Below are 16,815 nucleotides of genomic sequence, written 5' to 3' on the forward strand. Positions count from 1 at the left end.
GCTGGCAGGAGAGGGTGCCAAAGGGGAAGGGGGTGGGGAGGGTGCTTCGGGAGGCGGGGCCGAGAGCTGCCGCACGTCCAGGTTGGAGACGTTGTAGGTGTAGCTGTGCTGGGTGGGTGGCTCTGGGGCAGGGCTCTCCTATATGGGAAGACGCCCTGTACCATTAGTGCCAGCTCCTCGCTGAACTAGTCGCCTCTCTCCTCCCACCCAGATTCCACTTGCCCAAAAGCCCTGTGCCTTCTCGGTCCTAGCCAGACACCCACCCCTTTCCCGCCAACAGACCCACCTGTTTGAGGAGGCTCAAGATGTCTAACTGGCTCTTGAGGGTATAGCCGGGCAACACAGCATCAAACTGCTTCAGCCAATCAGGGCCAGCCTCTGGGCTCTTGCCTCCCAGACCCTTTTCTTTCCCACCTGCAGGAAGGAAGAGGTCAGAGCCTCCCACCAGAATCATTCCCTGCAGGTCCCAAGGAGTTTTCCTGCCAAACTCACCAGGGCCCTCAGCTTCCCCCTTCTTAGGCTCAATGCCTGCCCGGGCAGGGCTCTCTGGGAACAGCACCTCATAGGAGTTGGGGATCTTCATGCTTAGTAGCTCTGCCACTGCCACCATCACACCATTCAGGTTCTGCCAGGGCAGGAAAGGGGATGGGACAGCCGTGTCAGCAGAGTGTGTGGAGTGAGAACTACCACCAGCTTGGTAGGGACAAGGACCCTCAGAAGGCAACTCCCCAGGTGGCCATGTGCCATCAGTCTTGCCCCTGTGCCATCCAGCTCTTCTCATGCATTTCCTTTATGGGCAGCCTCTCCCAAACCGCTGTGGGTACTAACGGGAGCTCCACAGAAAGAGACCTGTGTCTGCTGGGTTTGGGAAATGACACACACTACATCCACTACCTGGAAATTCACAATACACATTAGCAAAGTAAAGGATCTGAAGAGTCTTGTAATAAAGAAACCTGTTTTGCTATTTTAACTGGGATTTCCAGTTTCCTTTGACCACAAAACCCTGATAACATTTTCAAAAAACCAGAGTTCCACCCAGTGTGACTGGGGACATGCTGTTTTATAGCACTCGTCGCATTACACACTCTCTCCTATTTGCTGACTCGTGTCTTTACCACTGAACTGTGAGCCCCTTGAGGGCAGGGACCCCTTGTGCTACATTTCTCCTAATCCCACAGTCCAGCTCAGGCTTTCGTACACAGTAGGTCCTCAATACATAGTTTTAAGTGATTGTATTTATCCAGAGAAGCTCCCGGGACTGCCCACTGACCAGCATCCCCTTGGCCTCTGAGGCACCCCCAGGAACATACCTTGGCAGCAGCGGCAGAAACTGTCAGCATGACTGACACCTCGCTTCCTTTGCCCTTCTCCCAAGTTGTGGCAGGCAGCTTCCCAGGGGCCTCCAGATCCAGCGCCCCATAAGGTTTGCTATCTGGGAAGACTGAATGAGAAAGAGGGACCTGTGTAAGCTCCTGCTGCCTCTCTCCCCAACCTCTGACAATGCAGCCCGGCCTGGCCAGGACTGGTCCATGTCCAGAGCAACCTCTACCTGGGATGCTGGCCCGAGGAATGATGGGGATGACGGGGGAGAGAGCCCGGTCGTCCTGCTCCCACCGGCCTGAGCCCAGCTGAGGGAAACGAGGGGCTTCCTCCCCCAGGATGCTCTCGGGGGACGAAGCTGGCACGATGCTGTCAGGAGAATCGCTGTCCTCGTCACTCTCCATCCTGTGGGCCAAAAGCAGACATCCATTGCTAAGGCCCTACAGATGCCACCTCCCAAATCTAGAGATTAGTAGATGTCACAGCCCTGCTTGAAACCTGCCACTGTCCAAGGGAAAAATAAGGCGACCTGCCCGCACCCCAATTCCTCATCCCCATTTCTGGCCCCGCCCGCACCTGACATCCTCAGTCTGATTGTGAGGGGGCGTAGGCAAGGCGGCCAGCAGGTCTAGACTCTTCACCTCTGAAGCATCTGAAGGGTAGGTGGGAGAAGAAAAGTCAGGCTGAGGGTGGCCAGAGCCAATGGTGGTGCTTTCTCCCACATGTTTCAGGCCTAACTAGTACAAGACCTAGCTTAGCTATCATGACCACTGTCTACCCATCCACCCACCTACCAGTTTAGGGCAGACAACCTATATTTATTGAGCCTTTCTAAAGAGGTACTCTGTAAGTACCTTCTTTGTTTATAGTCTTTTAGCGATTCCATTAGGCGAGCACTATTTTTATTCCATAGTGAGAAAACTGAGGCTCACACAAGTCAATCAATTCGGCTGCAGTAACACAGCTAAATAAACGCAGGAGCCAGAATTCAAATCCAGATCTGACTGTAGCTCGTTCCCACTGGGTAAGGAAGCTGGGCTACTCCCTGTATGCGAAAGCTTCATAACTACGCTCCCTGTTCTGTTGCCTTTGCTCTAGACTCCAGAAGCCAACCCTTGCCTCCAACAAATCAGTCCTGAAGAGGCCCTTCTTATCTCAAGGACCCTGTAGTGTATGCACACAGAGCAACACACAACCCACTCCTATCTTAAACTGTACCACATGACCCCAGCCACCCAGACCTAGCAGAGAAGGAGAAGCTCACTCCGTTCCTGACTTACCCCTCAGCGTCCCTTCAGTATCCCGGGCAGAGGTGGCATCCTTGGGGTGCTCCCCCAGCTCTTCAGATGGAGTGACGCCATTCACCATCTTCTGCTGCACCGATGGGGGTGGGGTGGGGGGCAGCGACGAGGGTGGTGTCGGCGGGTTACTCAGGTTACTCTGGGGGTGGGGTGGGGTGTTGTGTGCAAGATGGCATAGGGAGACTGACATGATCTCCTGGCCCTATACTATACCAGCAATTTCCACAAGCCTGCCATCCCCATCTCCACCTCCCCAGGAACCTCATCGTCCCCAAAAGGTATTGCCATTTTTCTGACCTTGGTAAGCAGCTGGGAATAGTAGTCAGGGCCTGTGGGCAGCGTCCCACTTCCAAAGGCCCCCCTCAGCTGGCACTGCCCATTGACTGGGCAGCCGCTGCCAAAGGGAGCAAAGAGGCTAAAATTGGCGGTGATGGTAGGCTCCGTGAGGGGCAGCAGGGACAGCTCCTAGGAGGTGCAAGATGACAAGGTTGGAAACCTGCAGCGTGTACATCTCTGCTACTGCACAGTTGGGGGCCAGGCTGCCCCCTATCCTGGGACGGGACCAGGGGACTGGCTCCTGGGGGTCACCTGTTTCAGCTGTTTCAGCAAGGCCTCGCTGGCCCTGACCCCGTCCTCCTTCCGCAGCTTCTTTCGGGAGCTCACCAACCTGTCGCTTGCCTTCTGTACCCTCTTGGGCTTCGGTGTCAAAGGCTTCCTTGTTGCCGTATCCTAAGCCAGATAAACCCACAGTGAAGGCCACTGTCCCCCTCGGAGCCCTCACCTCATTTCACCCAGACCTGTTCACTCTGCCCCCCGGGCTCCAGGCCCTGCACTGTCTGCTCCACTCCAGCTAGAGTACTCACCTCCTTATTGCTGGGGGTACCCTGTAGTTTCTGCTCCAGCCCAGCCAGCTTGCTGTCAATGTGCCCGTTGATCTCAGCTCGCAGCCCCTCGGGCCCCCGCCCAGTGCTGAGTTGCACATTCTTTGCTCGTAGAAGCTTCTGCAAGAGCAGATGCCCGGCCTCTGAGCGAGGGCCTGCCAGCAGGAGGTGGTTGCTGGTACCTGGTGCCCCTACTGGCTCTCCGTTGGCCTCCCTCTTCACCGCCTGGGCTCCCAGGGCACATGGCTCTTCCCGAGGCTCCTGCTTGATGCTGAGATGGGGTGGCTCGGGTACCACCTGCCCATTCACCTGCTCCAGATGCCCAGGTACCAGACTGCTTTGGTCTGGCTTCTGGGCTTCCGCTAGGTTGTCTGGGGGGTCCCAAGGCCCCAGCCCCTTGCCAAAGAAGGTATCTGCAAGCTGGGCAGCAGCAGGTGAGACTCTCCCAGGAGGCAGCTCCAAGGGTGGCCCCTGGGGTTTGGGGGTTCCTGGTTGGGTGGTAGGGAGCTGGGCCTCAGAGGGAAGCTGGGAGCTGGGGGAAGGTAACTGTGAGGAAGGTCTCTTTGGCTCTTGGGGGCTGGATGGTGGAGGTGTGGGAAGGACAGGGCCAAGGACTGGTCCTGTGGATAAGGCTCCTTGTGGGGCGGGGAGCCGGGGTGGGCCCTGAGGTCGAAGCCCTGCCCCCAGCTCCTGAAGAGGGCCTGTCTGGGATCCAGGGAAGCCCCCAAGTTGGGGTTGGCGGCCCAGGAGGCCCTGGAGGGGAGAGGGCTGGGTCCCAGGCTCCTGGTAGGGCGGGGCCTGGCGTACTGCCTGACTCTGCTGTAGCTGCCGCTGCATGAGGAGTGCCTGTAGCTGCTGCTGCTGCTGAGGACTCAAGTGCCGCAGCTGTGGGTTTTTGGCCAGGACTCCTTGAAGCTGTGCTCGAAGCTGACCCACTGTAGGCATGACCCCAGCCCCAGGCAGGCTCTGCCCAGACTGGGGGACAGATCCTGGTTTGGCAGGCTGTGGCCCTGCATTATTTTGCATGGGCCGCTCTAGTCCAAGGGGCTGTTGGGAGCTCAGAAGGTTCTGGGTCATGGGTCCAGGCTGCTCCCCTAAGGAAACAGAGGATTGGGCCAGCACGTGGGGCATAGATGAGGCCTCAGAAGATGATCCACCGCCTGGTTGCCCATGGCTTCCCACACCCGCTGTGTGGAGCAAGTTAACTTGCTGCTGCTGTTGTCCTGGGAGCCTCAGAGGTGGCTGCAGCTGCACAGAGTTGGGCTGAGGCTGGGCGTGGGGTTGGACAAGGAGGAGTTGTGAGTCCCCGGAGAGTGAGGGCTTTACCTCCCCCGGTTCAGTGGCCACTGACTCTGGTACAGTCCCTACTGCTAACGGCCCTCCCTGATGCGTGGAGGGCCCCTCAGTGGCCTCTGGAGGAAGAGCCGCCTCTGCAATGTTTTGTTCCTTGCCCGTTAGGATGAGGGTTGGGCCCAGGGCTCCGGGGCTAGAAAAGTGTTGCAGAGGCTTGGCTGGCAGGCCAGGGCCGAGTGTCACTTGCTGCTGCTGCTGCTGCTGCTGCTGCTGCTGCTGCTGCTGCTGAGGAGACAGTAAAGTTCGACTCTGGCTCAAGAGGCCCATCTGCTGCTGCTGCTGTTGTAGCTGCTGCTGCTGCAGCTGTTGCTGTTGCAAGGAGGCCACGGGCTGAGCACTCAGTTTGGGCTGCCCACTGTGTGGCACCAGACCCTGCTGAAGATGGGAAAGCCCTGCCATGGATCCCTGCTGTTGGTGCTGTTGCTGCTGCTGCTGCTGCTGGGATGTGACCAGCCGGTGTCCCATAAGGCCCTGACCCTGCTGTGCCAGCTGGGGGGAACTCAGCACCCGGGGCTGGGTCAGGATCACCTGTCTGTGAGGGCCCTGGGGGCCCAGAGCTCCAGGGTGCTGTTGCTGCTGCTGCTGCTGCTGCTGCAACACTGCCACCTGCGCAGGGCCCAGCATGCCCTGGGGCCCCTGGGGTGGCTGGGGGGACAGCTGCTGGACCAAGAGGCCCTGATGGCTGCTGGGAGGCAGAAGCCCTTGGGGTTTGGGACCCAGACCCTGGTTTGCCGGTACCCCTGGGCCCTGTTGCTGTTGCTGCTGGATTGCCACCTGTCCTAAGAGGTGCTGCTGCTGCTGTTGCAGTTTCTGGGCAAGCTGCAGGCGTTGCTGCTGTAGCTGCAGCTGCCTCTCCTGTAAAAGCCTCGAGTCAGGTCCTAGGCCTCGAAGAGCAAGGTTGCCAGGGAAAAAGCCCCCTGAGGGGCCAGCTAGGGCCCCAGCCCCACCAGAATGTTGCTGTTGCTGCTGCTGGGCCAGGGTGGTGTTGAGAAAGGGGCCACCAGGCTGTCCAGGTAGTGCCATGCCCCCGGGGGGCAGGCGAAGACCTGCAGCTTGCCCTCCGGGGGGCCCCTGCGGTGGCTGCAGCCCATGGCCAGGGAGCAGCTGACCAGGAAGCTTGGTGAGTAGCCGGGGACTCTGGGAAGGGCTAAGGGCCAATACAGCCGAATGCTGCTGCTGCTGCTGCTGCTGCTGCTGCTGCTGCTGCTGCTGCTGCTGCTGCTGCTGCTGCTGCTGCTGCTGCTGCTTATTCCGATATTCTGCCATGAGATTAGTGTGCTCCTTCTGCTGCTTCCGGACCTAACGTGGGAGGGTCAGGAAGGTCAGCCTGGAACCTGCCCACCCATGCCCTCTTCCCAGGCTCCTGGTTGCTAGGCTGAAGTCTGCCTTCCCCACCTGATCCAGCTGTTTCTGGATCTTGCTCTGTTGTTCTGTAACCAGCTTGAGCTTCTCAGCATCAGCCTCTGGGAACTCACGGCCAGCCTTTTTGGCAGTGCGCTGCTTGGCGCACAGAGCTTTCCGGGACTTGCGGTGCACCCCAATCTGCTCCTCTAGCACCTTCAGTTGCATCTGTAGGAGCTGCTGGGTATGGAACAGCCACTCCTCATACTGCCGCTGGTCAGCCTCATCTGGGGAAGGAAGCGGGCGGGTGTCAGGTGATCCAAATCCCTCCTTCCCCACATACCCCAAGCCCCTTCCTTGCACTCTCTTCCCCAGCCCCATACTCACTGATCACTCCCTGGGCAAAAGTGGGTGGATTGGGACGAGGCTGGGAGGGGTCACCGGCACTCCGCTCCTGTGACGAGAGAGACAGCTGAAGGGTCACTGTTCTGTACCAGGCCCTAAGAAGGGTGGCCTGATGGCATAGGACCCAAGCTCCCACTCCCACCTGACCATTTATTTACCTGGCCACTCCCAGCTGCCACGTGGTTCTGCAGGTCACTGCCGGGCCCCCCTGAGAGTCTCTGGGCTAACAGGGACACTTGCTGCCTGGAGTGCGCCAAAGCAAAGAGGATGTGTCGGTGATGGGGAAAGTTGAAGGGCAAAGAGGTGGGACAAGAAGGAAGTAGGATCAGGAGGAACAGGGGAAGGACTGGAAAAAGAAAGGGCCAACCCTCCCACCCTGCAAGTCTTACCTGTTCATACCAGGTGCCACTCCAATGCTGCCCTGAGCCATCACCTTCTTGATGCCTTTCAAAGCAACCATCTTGGCCTTTGCAATAGGATCAATGATATCTTCTGCAGCAAATTTGTCCAGGTCTGGAGAGGGAGGAGCCAAGTGAGCTGGGCACTGAGGTCAATGCCCCATTCCATGTCTGCTGTTCCAACACCTCGACCTCCAATAAGCCAAGCAGAACAACGGCATGGCATGGTGGAAAGACCACTGGACTAGGAGCCAGGCAGCATAGGTGACTCAGTTCTATTATTCACAGAACATGTGGCTCCATTTTTACTCGCACAGTGCTAGGAAAAGGTACTCAGTAAATATCTGTTGAGCCAATCTATCAATGTCATTTCACCTCCATGGGCCTCGGTTTACCTTTCTATTTGATAGAGATCATGATTCCTTATTCTGCTCACCTCATGGAGCTACTGAGAGGATCAAATGTGACCAGAATACGAGTACACTTTATGACCTAGAAAGCATTCTTCAAAAGTAGTGTTCTTAGGGCAACTAAGCGCAGCCCAAGAACCCAAGATGCGGGCACTGTGCCAAAGCCCAACGCCAGAGCTGTGTTGGGCACAACACGCATCACCTACAGACCACTCTTCTGCCTGTCCAGGATGCTGGGCAGGAAAAGAGAAAACAGCAGCCACCAAAAACTTCTATCTTCCTAAAATCCTGTACATTGTATATTTCTCCACTGCTCAGAAAGCTTAACTGACTCCCTACTTTTTTTTTCTTTTTTTGGCCCCGCCGAGCGGCATGTGGGATCTTAGTTCCCCAATCAGGGATCGAACCCTCGCGCCCTGTATCGGAAGCACAGTCTTAACCACTGGACTGCCAGGGAAGTCCCCTGACCCCCTACTTTTCAGAGGACTAACCCAACTCCCTCTCCTGGTTATTTTGAGGCAGTAAAACAGTTAAGAGGATATGAGGGCCAGGGTTCAAATTCCAGCTCTGTTAGTTGTGCGACCTTGGGCAAGTTAACTTAACCTCTCTGCCTCAGTTTCCTTTTCTATAATCCAAGGTAATAATAGTACCTACCTAATGTGTTTGTTGTGATGATTAAATTATACAATGAATGTAAAGCGCTCAGCACAGTGTTTGGCGCGGCAAACCACCATTATTCAACAGATGCTATTATAACTTGAGGTCTTCTTCAAGCTGGGCCCTCTTCTTGCCCCTCCATAGCTACGGTGGCGCCCCCTCACTTCCCTCCGCAAAGCCTGCTCCAGGCTAACCACTGTCTCCAAATATACCCCATCGGCTTTCCTGCTGCTAAGTCTCACTAAGTCTTTTCACCAACCCGGTTGCTTTTTCTTGCACCACTTCTCTCCAAGTCCTAATCTTTGGGTCTCACCACAGCTACAAAACCTTTGCTAATCAGACTTCATGTGTCTATTCCATTCATTCATTCAACATCTGAATGCCTGCTGTATGCCAGGCACTATTCTCCCCTAAAAGCTACGGTGCTTTTTCTGCTTACAGCACTCGTAGGGAATTTGGCCAAAGCTCTTTGTGTCCCATCCCCTTTAACTAGGGAGGATCTTGGGTCTGCAGCCTCAGTGAGCATTTAGTGGTAACAGTGATAAGCCAGCGCCCCCAGATGAGGTTACCTGTATCCGGGAAGAAGCTGTTGGCCAGCTGCTGCTGCATTGCCAGCTGCTGAGGTTTCATGCACATGGAAGGTGGCATAGTACCCATGGGCTTCTGTGCCAGCACTGGCTGTGGGCTCTGCTGGGGCACCAAGCCTGCCTGTCCCCCATGCTGCCCACTTAGCATATGCCCTTGGTTGGACACCATGGTCATGGATGGGGCCAGGCGCTGCTGGAGGGCATGAGCTGGTGGCTGGGCGGGCATCAGTGGCTGGGCCAAGCCTGGCTGTCGGGAACCTCCAAGTCCCAGGGCAAGCTGCTGCTGGGCGCCAGCCAAACTGGGAGAAGAGCCCTCATGTGGCAAAGACACAGCCTGGGCAGGGCCTGGGGTGGACAGTAGGGAATGCTGCTGTTGCTGCTGCTGCTGGGCAGGCTGCAGCTGTGCTGAGAGCTGCTGCTGCTTCTGCAGCTCCTTCTTCTCATGTTCCAACAGGTCCTCGATGAGCAGGGGCAACTCACTGGCTACCAGTGAGCTCTCCATCTTGTCCAGCTCATCCCCAGATGCATGTCCACCGGGCAAGGTCAGGGCCCCACTCTCTAGCTCAAACTTCTCCAGCAGGGAGGACCCTCCTGGGCCACTCAGTGGGCTGGGGGTCAGCAGGTGAGCTGGTGGTCCTCCTGTGGTCCCAAACGGGACCTTCTCAGCTGGGTGCCCACTACTGGAAAAAGGTCCCGTGCCCATTCGAGTGTCCCGGCTGCCCACCACACTCTGTCCTGGCTTCAGCCCCAGGCCTAGGGAAGTGGGGGCTGGAGCTGGCTCTACCTTGGGGGTGGTAATGGTAAACTGGCAAGGGGAAGGGTGGCGCCCACCCTCCTCCAACTTGGGCTTCACCTCGGGGAGCACTGACGCCAGACGGGGCTCAGAGGCATCAGCAGCGGGGGGAGGGCGCTCCTCAGGGCCCAAGGGTCCTGGCTCCACCCCCCGCAACAGAGCCTCCCGCTCAGCCTTTTCATTGGCCGACTCCACCAGCCTCAGATGCTCATTGAAGATGTCCTTCTTGTCCCCCGTGTCCAGCTCAGGGTCAGTATAGGCCAACAGGTCAAACTCATCCCCGTTGAGCAGGTCGTCCAGGTGGGGATCATTGGTCTCCAGGTTTTCCAGGGTGCCCAGCTCATCATCTCCCTTGGCCACATCCACACCCAGGCCCAGGTGAGCAAGCTCCTCATCATCCTCCAGGGCCTTGTGGGCATCAAAGTCATCATCCAACTCAGGATCCTCACAGGGTAACTTCCCAGCTTCCAGGGCCAGAGGAGGGCGGCCAAGCTCAGTGCCTGAGGGGGGCCGGCTGACTAGCTCCAAGCCAGCGGGTGCGTTGGGACCCTTGGTATGGGGCGTTGGATGGAGGCCGTTGTTCAGTTCAGGAGCCGGCGGGGCTGAGGGTTTCTGAGGAGGAAGGCCTGACACTGCTAGGCCACGAAGCCCTTCAGGGGCCAGTCGGTGAGAATCCTCAGTTACAGGGAAAAAACGGGGTCTCTGAGGGGGGCCCTGACCAGGAAACGGAGGCACCCCCGGTCCCAGTCCTTTCTGTACATTGTGCCGCAACTCAATGAACTGGGCAGGACCAGCTGGACCAGGCACTGGCTCACCAGGGCCAGGCAGGCGGGTGGGAATTCCCGCCAAGGGGGAACCTATGGCTTGGCGGCCAAGTTCAGGCCCAGGAGTTGACGGAAAGCGTGTCGACATGGCAAGTCGCATGGAAGCTGCTGCTGCTGCCTGTTGCTGCTGCTGCTGCCACAGTTGCTGCTGCTGCTGCTGCTGCTGCTGCTGCTGCTGCAAGGGCAGGGACCCAGGATACGGTGCTCGCTGATAGAAGGCTTGGGAGCCTCCCACCAATTGCCTGGAAGAATATGCAGTAGTCAGTAAGATGGAAGCAGGATGAAAAAGAGCTTGATTTTCCCCCAGGGCACCCCCTGGAGCCTCACCGGCTGTTCACATCCATAGAGGAAGGGGTGGCTGGTGGAGGTGGCCGGGAGAGTCGGTCATCACTGGGGAAAGCCCCTGGCCCCACGATGGGGCCACCCAGCTTGCTTGGGGGCAGCCCCACAAGGCTGCTCTTGTCCTAGGAGAGATGAGGGTAGATGAAGGTGGGGGCCACCTTCAGTATCTTGGATCCACTACCCCTTGCCACTCTACCTACCTGGGTGCTGGCAAAGGGGGTCTGGCCTCGACCCAGCTGCTCAAAGGCAGGGCTACTAGGCTCAGCACCCCAGCTTCCCGGGGGCCCCACTGCTCCGGCAGCTGCCGCGGTTTCCTTCTCCTGCCGAAGGGTGTTGCGCTGGATCTGCTGCCGAATCAGCAGCTCCCGTAGTCGTTGGCGCTGCGCAGAGAACAGAGAAGAGGGGTGAGCCCATTCTACTCAAACCAAAGGGCTGGCACAGAAACAGAGGAGACGTGGCGGCGGGGGGGGCTCAGGTCCAGGATGTCGACTCACCTGTCGTTGCTTCTCCAGCTCTGTCTGACTGAGGCTGGACATGCCTGGGTCCTGGGTACCTGGAAGTTCAGGTGCCGCCAAAGAGCTGCCCATCCCAGCCCCTGGGTCTTCTCGCTTCTCAACTGGAGAGGTGATGCTTGCCCGCTGTGAGGCTCCATGGGACAGGTAGGGGAGGGATCCATCGGGTGCAGGTGGTGGAAGGACTGATGGGGGGCGTAGTGGGGACAGCCCATAGCCCTCTCCTGTGGACCCACTGCTGGGTCCCAGAGGGCTGCCCGATGGGTGGAAGTTCCCTGTGGCTACTGTGTAGTTTGTGCTTTGAGGCTTGCCCAAGGTAGGGCCGGGCCCAAAATGGCTGTTGATCCCATGGGGTGGAGGGAGACCAGGCTGAGGGACAGGGGGCTTTAGCGAAGGCTCCCCTACTGCCTGAGGGAAAGTGAAACGCATGGGAGAAGGGGTGCCTACAAATGCACCAGTCCCAGGGGACCGGGAAAAATTGGGGGGCTGCACACTTGGGACCTTGGCGTGGAGCTCACCTGCCGGCCCTGAGGGCAGGGCTGCTGGGAAACCCCCAGCCCCCAACGGAGTGTGGGCTAGAGGCCCAGCCTTGAAGGCAACTTCAGGGGGCTGGGGGCGGGGTGGCTTATGCAGTGGGGCAAACGGGTCCCGGGACTGAGGGCGTGAGGGTGGGCGGGAATAAGGGTCAGGGGACTGGAAGCGAGGGGTAACAGGGGATGGGCAGAAAGCCTCAGCAGACAGAGGACGGGGTGTCAACGGGGACTGGGAGCTGGACTGGGACTGGGGACTGGCGGGCACTCGGGAGAAAGGGTCAGAGGGCAGTGAGCGAGGAGGCAGGGCACAGCAGCTCTCAGGGGGTGGGGGTGGGGGCCGAGGGGTCAACGGGGGTTGGGCATAGGGGTCAGGGTAGGGGCCAGGGCGGAAGATGTCCGAGTGGCTGGGAGGAGAAGGGGCCAAAGCCTGGGCAGGGGGCGGCTCCTGGGGCCTTAGGCCCAAGCCTGGGCTCTGGGGCTCTACCTGAGATGCCCGCGGGGTCAGGGGGGCTTTGAAGACATCGGGTGCCTTTAACTCCAGGCCACCCAGATGGGGGCCTGAGGAGGGTGAGTCAACAAAGCCCATGTTTGGGGGCCCATAGCTGGGAGACGATGCCCCAAGCTCTTCCTTCTTCACCTCTAGGGCCTTCCGAGACTCCCCGAAAGGCAGGGGCGACAGCAGAGGCTCAGAAGCCTTGCCTCCCCCTACCCCTGGGCTCTCAGGCACAGTCAGGTTGTCCAGTGAGGGGCAGCGGGGTTTGAGGAAGGGGTCAGGCGTGGAGGGCTGGTGTCGGGGGGTGCCAGGTGGGGTGGTGTGGAACTCCCCTGGCTGGCCAGTCCCAGGACGAGATGAGGCGCCCAGCGTCGCGGGCTGCGCGGGGGCCCCGGTCGGACTAGGATAGGGAGGATAGGTGGGTGGTGCCGTGGGGAAGCGGGGCTCCAGAGCGTAGGCGGGGGCCAGTCCAAAGGGGTCCTGCGAAGGCACTTGGGCGGGCACCTGGGGCGGGAGCTTGAGGAAGAGCTCACCGGGCGAGTCGGGGCCGGGCACCGTGCCCGCCGGTGGCTTCAGAAACCCAAGCTGCGCGGGGGCCCCGGTCGGACTAGGATAGGGAGGATAGGTGGGTGGTGCCGTGGGGAAGCGGGGCTCCAGAGCGTAGGCGGGGGCCAGTCCAAAGGGGTCCTGCGAAGGCACTTGGGCGGGCACCTGGGGCGGGAGCTTGAGGAAGAGCTCACCGGGCGAGTCGGGGCCGGGCACCGTGCCCGCCGGTGGCTTCAGAAACCCATCCGCAGAGGTAGACAAGCCGGCGGGGGGAGTGGGGCTGCCAATGAAAATGGTGGGGGCAGCAGCAGGAGGCGGGCTGCCCAGTGCCCCTGGCTGGGGGGGAATGCGGAGATGTAGGGCCGGTCGGTCAGTCTTACGGACCATGTCGCCCACCTTGGTCTGCTTGTTGATCTGGCTCTCAGCCTGCTACAGGGGGAGACCAGGCACAGAGCAGTCAGGCTGCTGTGGGCAGGCCCTATGTCCCCCCTACCCTTAGAGAGCCCACCCCACTACAGGCCTTGGATGGCACGGCCCAGCCCAGCCCCCACTCACCTTTTGCACCTTGTTGATGCGGTGAGCTGCCCGGTTATCTTTGGCCTTTTGCTGAGGAGTAAAAGACACGACCTTAGGCTAGGACGCAATCTCATGCTCAGCCCCCAGCCCTCGCAATGTCACTCACACTGCCTACCCAGAAGCTGATCCCTACTGGCCCAGCTGCTTTGGGAGTGGGGAATGGAAAGAACTGAGGCGACCTTCCCAAAGTCACCCCACACCCTCAGTTCCCACGCTGACCCAGGCTCCCTCTGTCTCACCAGGTAGGGGGCTTTATCAGCAGCTGGAACTTTTCTCCAGAGCTTCATGATTTGTTTGCAGCGGCTAGACCAGTCTGGAGGGCACAAAGAATGTTTTAGAGGAGATCTGGCAGGTGACCCCCTGAACGTGCCATGTTACAGGTTGTCTCCCTTGCCCTCATCCCACGGGTACCTGGGTAATCTTGCTTGAGATTGGGAAAGTTAATGTTGGCATAGAGCACAGGTGAGATGGTAGAGAGCTGGCCCAACTCCTCGTCTTTCTCCCAGCGCTGAAGACTCCGCTGGTTGTAGGAGAGCCCGTCGCCCTCACCCTCTGTGGTGGGCGTGGTCGGGGTGGAGGGCGTGGTGCCCCCCGAGCCTGTCCAGGGGCTGTCTGGCTCACCGGGGTCCGGGCTAAAGAAGCCCCCGCGCTCCCTGGGGCGCAGGGGCGGAGAGTCACAGAGGGCAGGGATGCCAAGCCCCACCCTAGGCAAACTGCCCAGAGTCCCCAGGCCACTGCCCTGCCCCAACAGAGGACAGTCACTAACAAAGGAGCAGAGGGAGGTGTTGCTATAGCAGCACCCAAGAGTCCAAGGTTCCCTCCCTTGGCATGGCCCCAGTTGGAGGGAAGAGACTGCCCACGGGGGTTAAGCATAAATACCAACCTAGAATCCAGGAATGGGGACTGGCAAAGGCCCGGGTAGGAGTCCATTGGGCTGCTGGAGGGGAGATTGCCCAAAGGGAGTCCACCTACAAGAGGCACAGGATCAGCGAAAGGAGTAAGTGGCCCATCCTGGAGGCAGGCTTGGCCATACCTGCCCACCCAGTTTTCAGACAACTCCTATCCGGATCACCTTGAAGAAAGGGCCTCTGTAGCGGTGTACGGCTGCCGTCGAGGCCAGGGGTTCCACAACCCAGATGTTGCTCTCGTTCAGAACCCAGAACATCCTTGAAAAGCTGCTGCAGGTCCTTGGATTCCATCTTGGGCAGTTCTGTGAGGGATCGATGAAGGATGCTGCTGAGGAAGACTGGGGGGTTGAAGGGACACCACAGGGCTACAAATGGTCACGGCCAGGGAAGGTGCCCACGGCTCCCCACTAGAGAAGCTGTAGAGATGAGAGTCTCACAGGTAGGATGCTCTCCTTCTCCCACAGAGGACCCTTATAGGCAAGGAGTGCGGGTCACAGCCTCACCTTCTGTGGGAATCCTGTCTAAGTCAGAGCTAAGCATCCCTTCCCCCGGGGTGCCTGGCTTCTCAGGGTCACTAGGCACTGGGGATGCCTTTACGCCGCCATCCTCAGGTCCTGCAATTGCCAGGAGAAACCCATCAGCCAAGGCCAGTATGGAGGTACCACACTGGCCACCCTGAACCACAGAAGGCATGGAACACTTTCCAGCCTCCATCCCTGATAGTGCTCAGGGGCAGAACAGGTTGACAGAAGCAAAACCAAGATGGCACACAGTCCTCCCAGCAGCCCTCACCTGATGTATCAGCCTTGCCCTCAGGACCACGGGATTCTTCATCTGCAACATCCGGACCATCATCTCCTACGAGCAACAGTCGCCATTCCAATCAGAGATGCCCTACATGTGATGCCCCGAATAGGACCCCAGCTCCAAGGCCAGGGCCCTTGGCCCACCCTCAACTCCTGGAGACCAGCCCATTTCCCACTAAAATCTCTTACCAGCTTCTAAGCACAGAGCAAAATTGGACCCCTTCAGACCACCTTACCCCCACACGACTGACCTTTCTGTGAGGTCGGGAGCTCCTTCCTATCTGAGCCTCCATCCCCCTTGGCTTTTGGGGTTCCTGGTCCAAAGCTTGGCCGGCCCACCCCAACTGCAAAAAGGGCCTTCCGGCTCAGGTCCAGCAGCTCCTTCCCAAAGAAGGCTTCCTGTGGGAAGAGTCAGGGAGAAACAGGCTTCTTCATGCCCCGCAGGACCGACACTGACCTTGCCCCTCAGAGCCCAAGACCCACCTGCAGATAAGCAGGGAACATGTCCTCCAGTTTGCTCTTCTTGCGCCCTCGCCGCTGCTGCTTCTTCTTCTCATCCCCATCAGCTAAGCTCTGGTCCACAGAGCCCTCTGCAGGCAGGTCGGCAGGCAACACTGGGGACGGAATGGGAGGTGTCTGCCTCTCTGGGGACAGCGGGCATGCTGCTCCCAACTTGGCCTGGGGACGCTTTCTGCCTACTCTCTCCCCAACACCAGTAGTGGGCCCACTACTCTCTTGGCCCTCTGAGTGAACTCCCCTGCCCCAGGCCTCCCTGGCAGTGTCCCACAGGTCCTGGGATCCCCACCTTCTCCCAGGCCCCACTGGAGCCCTCACCCGTCTCACCCTCGTCGGGCTGCCCATCCCCACTCAACACCTCGGCCTGTGCAGCAGGCCCCTTTTTCACACGTGTGTGGGATTTCCGCTGTCGCACCATGAAACCACCGATGCCTGTAAGGAGACAGAGTGAGGCTGAGAAGCCGCTGGGGACCTGGTGAGCTGCCCCTCACCACCCCACCTCTGCACCCCAGGGCCTCACCAGGCCGATAGGGCTTGCGCTTGCGTTTTTTGCTTTCCTCGGTCTCCTCTTTGCCAGGCTCTCCATCGGGGCTGACGGGGCCCTCGAGTTTAATTTCGCATTCCATGTGCTCCACACCACCTGTGTACGGGGACAGACGAGATGGAAGCAGGTCAGAGGCACGGAACCTTTTAACGCTGTCATCCTGCCACCTAAGAACAGAGCTGAGTGCCCTGCCACCGAGCCATCTGGACAAGACCAACAGTGCCTTGAGGGTGACTGGGAGTGATAATGCAGCTCCTACCCAACATTCAACTCTCACAGGCATGCTCCCATTACTTTGGCACTCCCTGAGATTCCTCAGCCTGACCTTCACCCTTGAGCAGCTCATCAGTGTCCAGGTCTCCATCCTTCTTGTCATCAGGGCCAAGGGCATCTGAAGGCTCAGAACCCTCCAGCCCTGCCTCGCCTGGGAGGCCAAGCCGTCCTCGCCGCTGGCGCCGCTTGTGCAGGGGCGACATGGTCAGGTTACGCAGCACAGCCATGCCAGTTTCTGTCAGCCACACACCCTCGAAGCGGAAGTACTGGGGCTCTGCACGAGGGGGAAGAGCGTGTGACCGGAGGCCCCAAGGAGCGCAGAACTCCAAGTTTCGGCCTAAGTCCCTAGCTGGGACAAAAGCAGCGAGAGAGAGACAGACTGAAGTCCAGACTGGGGTCTGAGGGCTGGAGAGGAGAGACCACCAACAGGCGCCCGCTGAGGCCCGAGTGCTCCCTCAGTTAACCAGGGGGATCAGAGAGACTGCTCCTGCTG

At 59.1% G+C, this 16,815-nt stretch overlaps 1 protein-coding gene across 1 annotated transcript in view; it reads right to left on the reverse strand.

The window, feature by feature from the left end:
• Positions 1-16,815, reverse strand: part of KMT2D (lysine methyltransferase 2D) — a 31,872-nt gene that overhangs the window by 5,537 nt on the left and 9,520 nt on the right. Inside the window, exons 19-49 of the mRNA XM_007452349.1 lie at positions 16,375-16,596; positions 16,026-16,145; positions 15,833-15,937; positions 15,473-15,603; positions 15,241-15,388; positions 14,976-15,041; positions 14,687-14,797; positions 14,348-14,485; positions 14,159-14,243; positions 13,687-13,928; positions 13,515-13,588; positions 13,255-13,305; positions 12,865-13,128; positions 11,110-12,657; positions 10,816-10,995; positions 10,601-10,737; positions 8,639-10,515; positions 6,994-7,117; positions 6,763-6,847; positions 6,587-6,653; positions 6,254-6,486; positions 3,488-6,157; positions 3,213-3,353; positions 2,922-3,089; positions 2,604-2,763; positions 1,900-1,975; positions 1,553-1,728; positions 1,314-1,444; positions 493-625; positions 287-414; positions 1-138 (exon numbers count right to left, since the gene is read on the reverse strand). Coding sequence (XP_007452411.1) covers positions 1-138; positions 287-414; positions 493-625; positions 1,314-1,444; positions 1,553-1,728; positions 1,900-1,975; positions 2,604-2,763; positions 2,922-3,089; positions 3,213-3,353; positions 3,488-6,157; positions 6,254-6,486; positions 6,587-6,653; positions 6,763-6,847; positions 6,994-7,117; positions 8,639-10,515; positions 10,601-10,737; positions 10,816-10,995; positions 11,110-12,657; positions 12,865-13,128; positions 13,255-13,305; positions 13,515-13,588; positions 13,687-13,928; positions 14,159-14,243; positions 14,348-14,485; positions 14,687-14,797; positions 14,976-15,041; positions 15,241-15,388; positions 15,473-15,603; positions 15,833-15,937; positions 16,026-16,145; positions 16,375-16,596 — 9,929 coding nt within the window. The remainder of the gene's footprint in view (positions 139-286; positions 415-492; positions 626-1,313; positions 1,445-1,552; positions 1,729-1,899; positions 1,976-2,603; positions 2,764-2,921; positions 3,090-3,212; positions 3,354-3,487; positions 6,158-6,253; positions 6,487-6,586; positions 6,654-6,762; positions 6,848-6,993; positions 7,118-8,638; positions 10,516-10,600; positions 10,738-10,815; positions 10,996-11,109; positions 12,658-12,864; positions 13,129-13,254; positions 13,306-13,514; positions 13,589-13,686; positions 13,929-14,158; positions 14,244-14,347; positions 14,486-14,686; positions 14,798-14,975; positions 15,042-15,240; positions 15,389-15,472; positions 15,604-15,832; positions 15,938-16,025; positions 16,146-16,374; positions 16,597-16,815) is intronic.

The sequence above is a fragment of the Lipotes vexillifer genome, unplaced genomic scaffold, assembly GCF_000442215.2.
Source record: "Lipotes vexillifer unplaced genomic scaffold, Lipotes_vexillifer_v1.1 scaffold422, whole genome shotgun sequence".
NCBI lineage: Eukaryota > Metazoa > Chordata > Mammalia > Artiodactyla > Lipotidae > Lipotes > Lipotes vexillifer.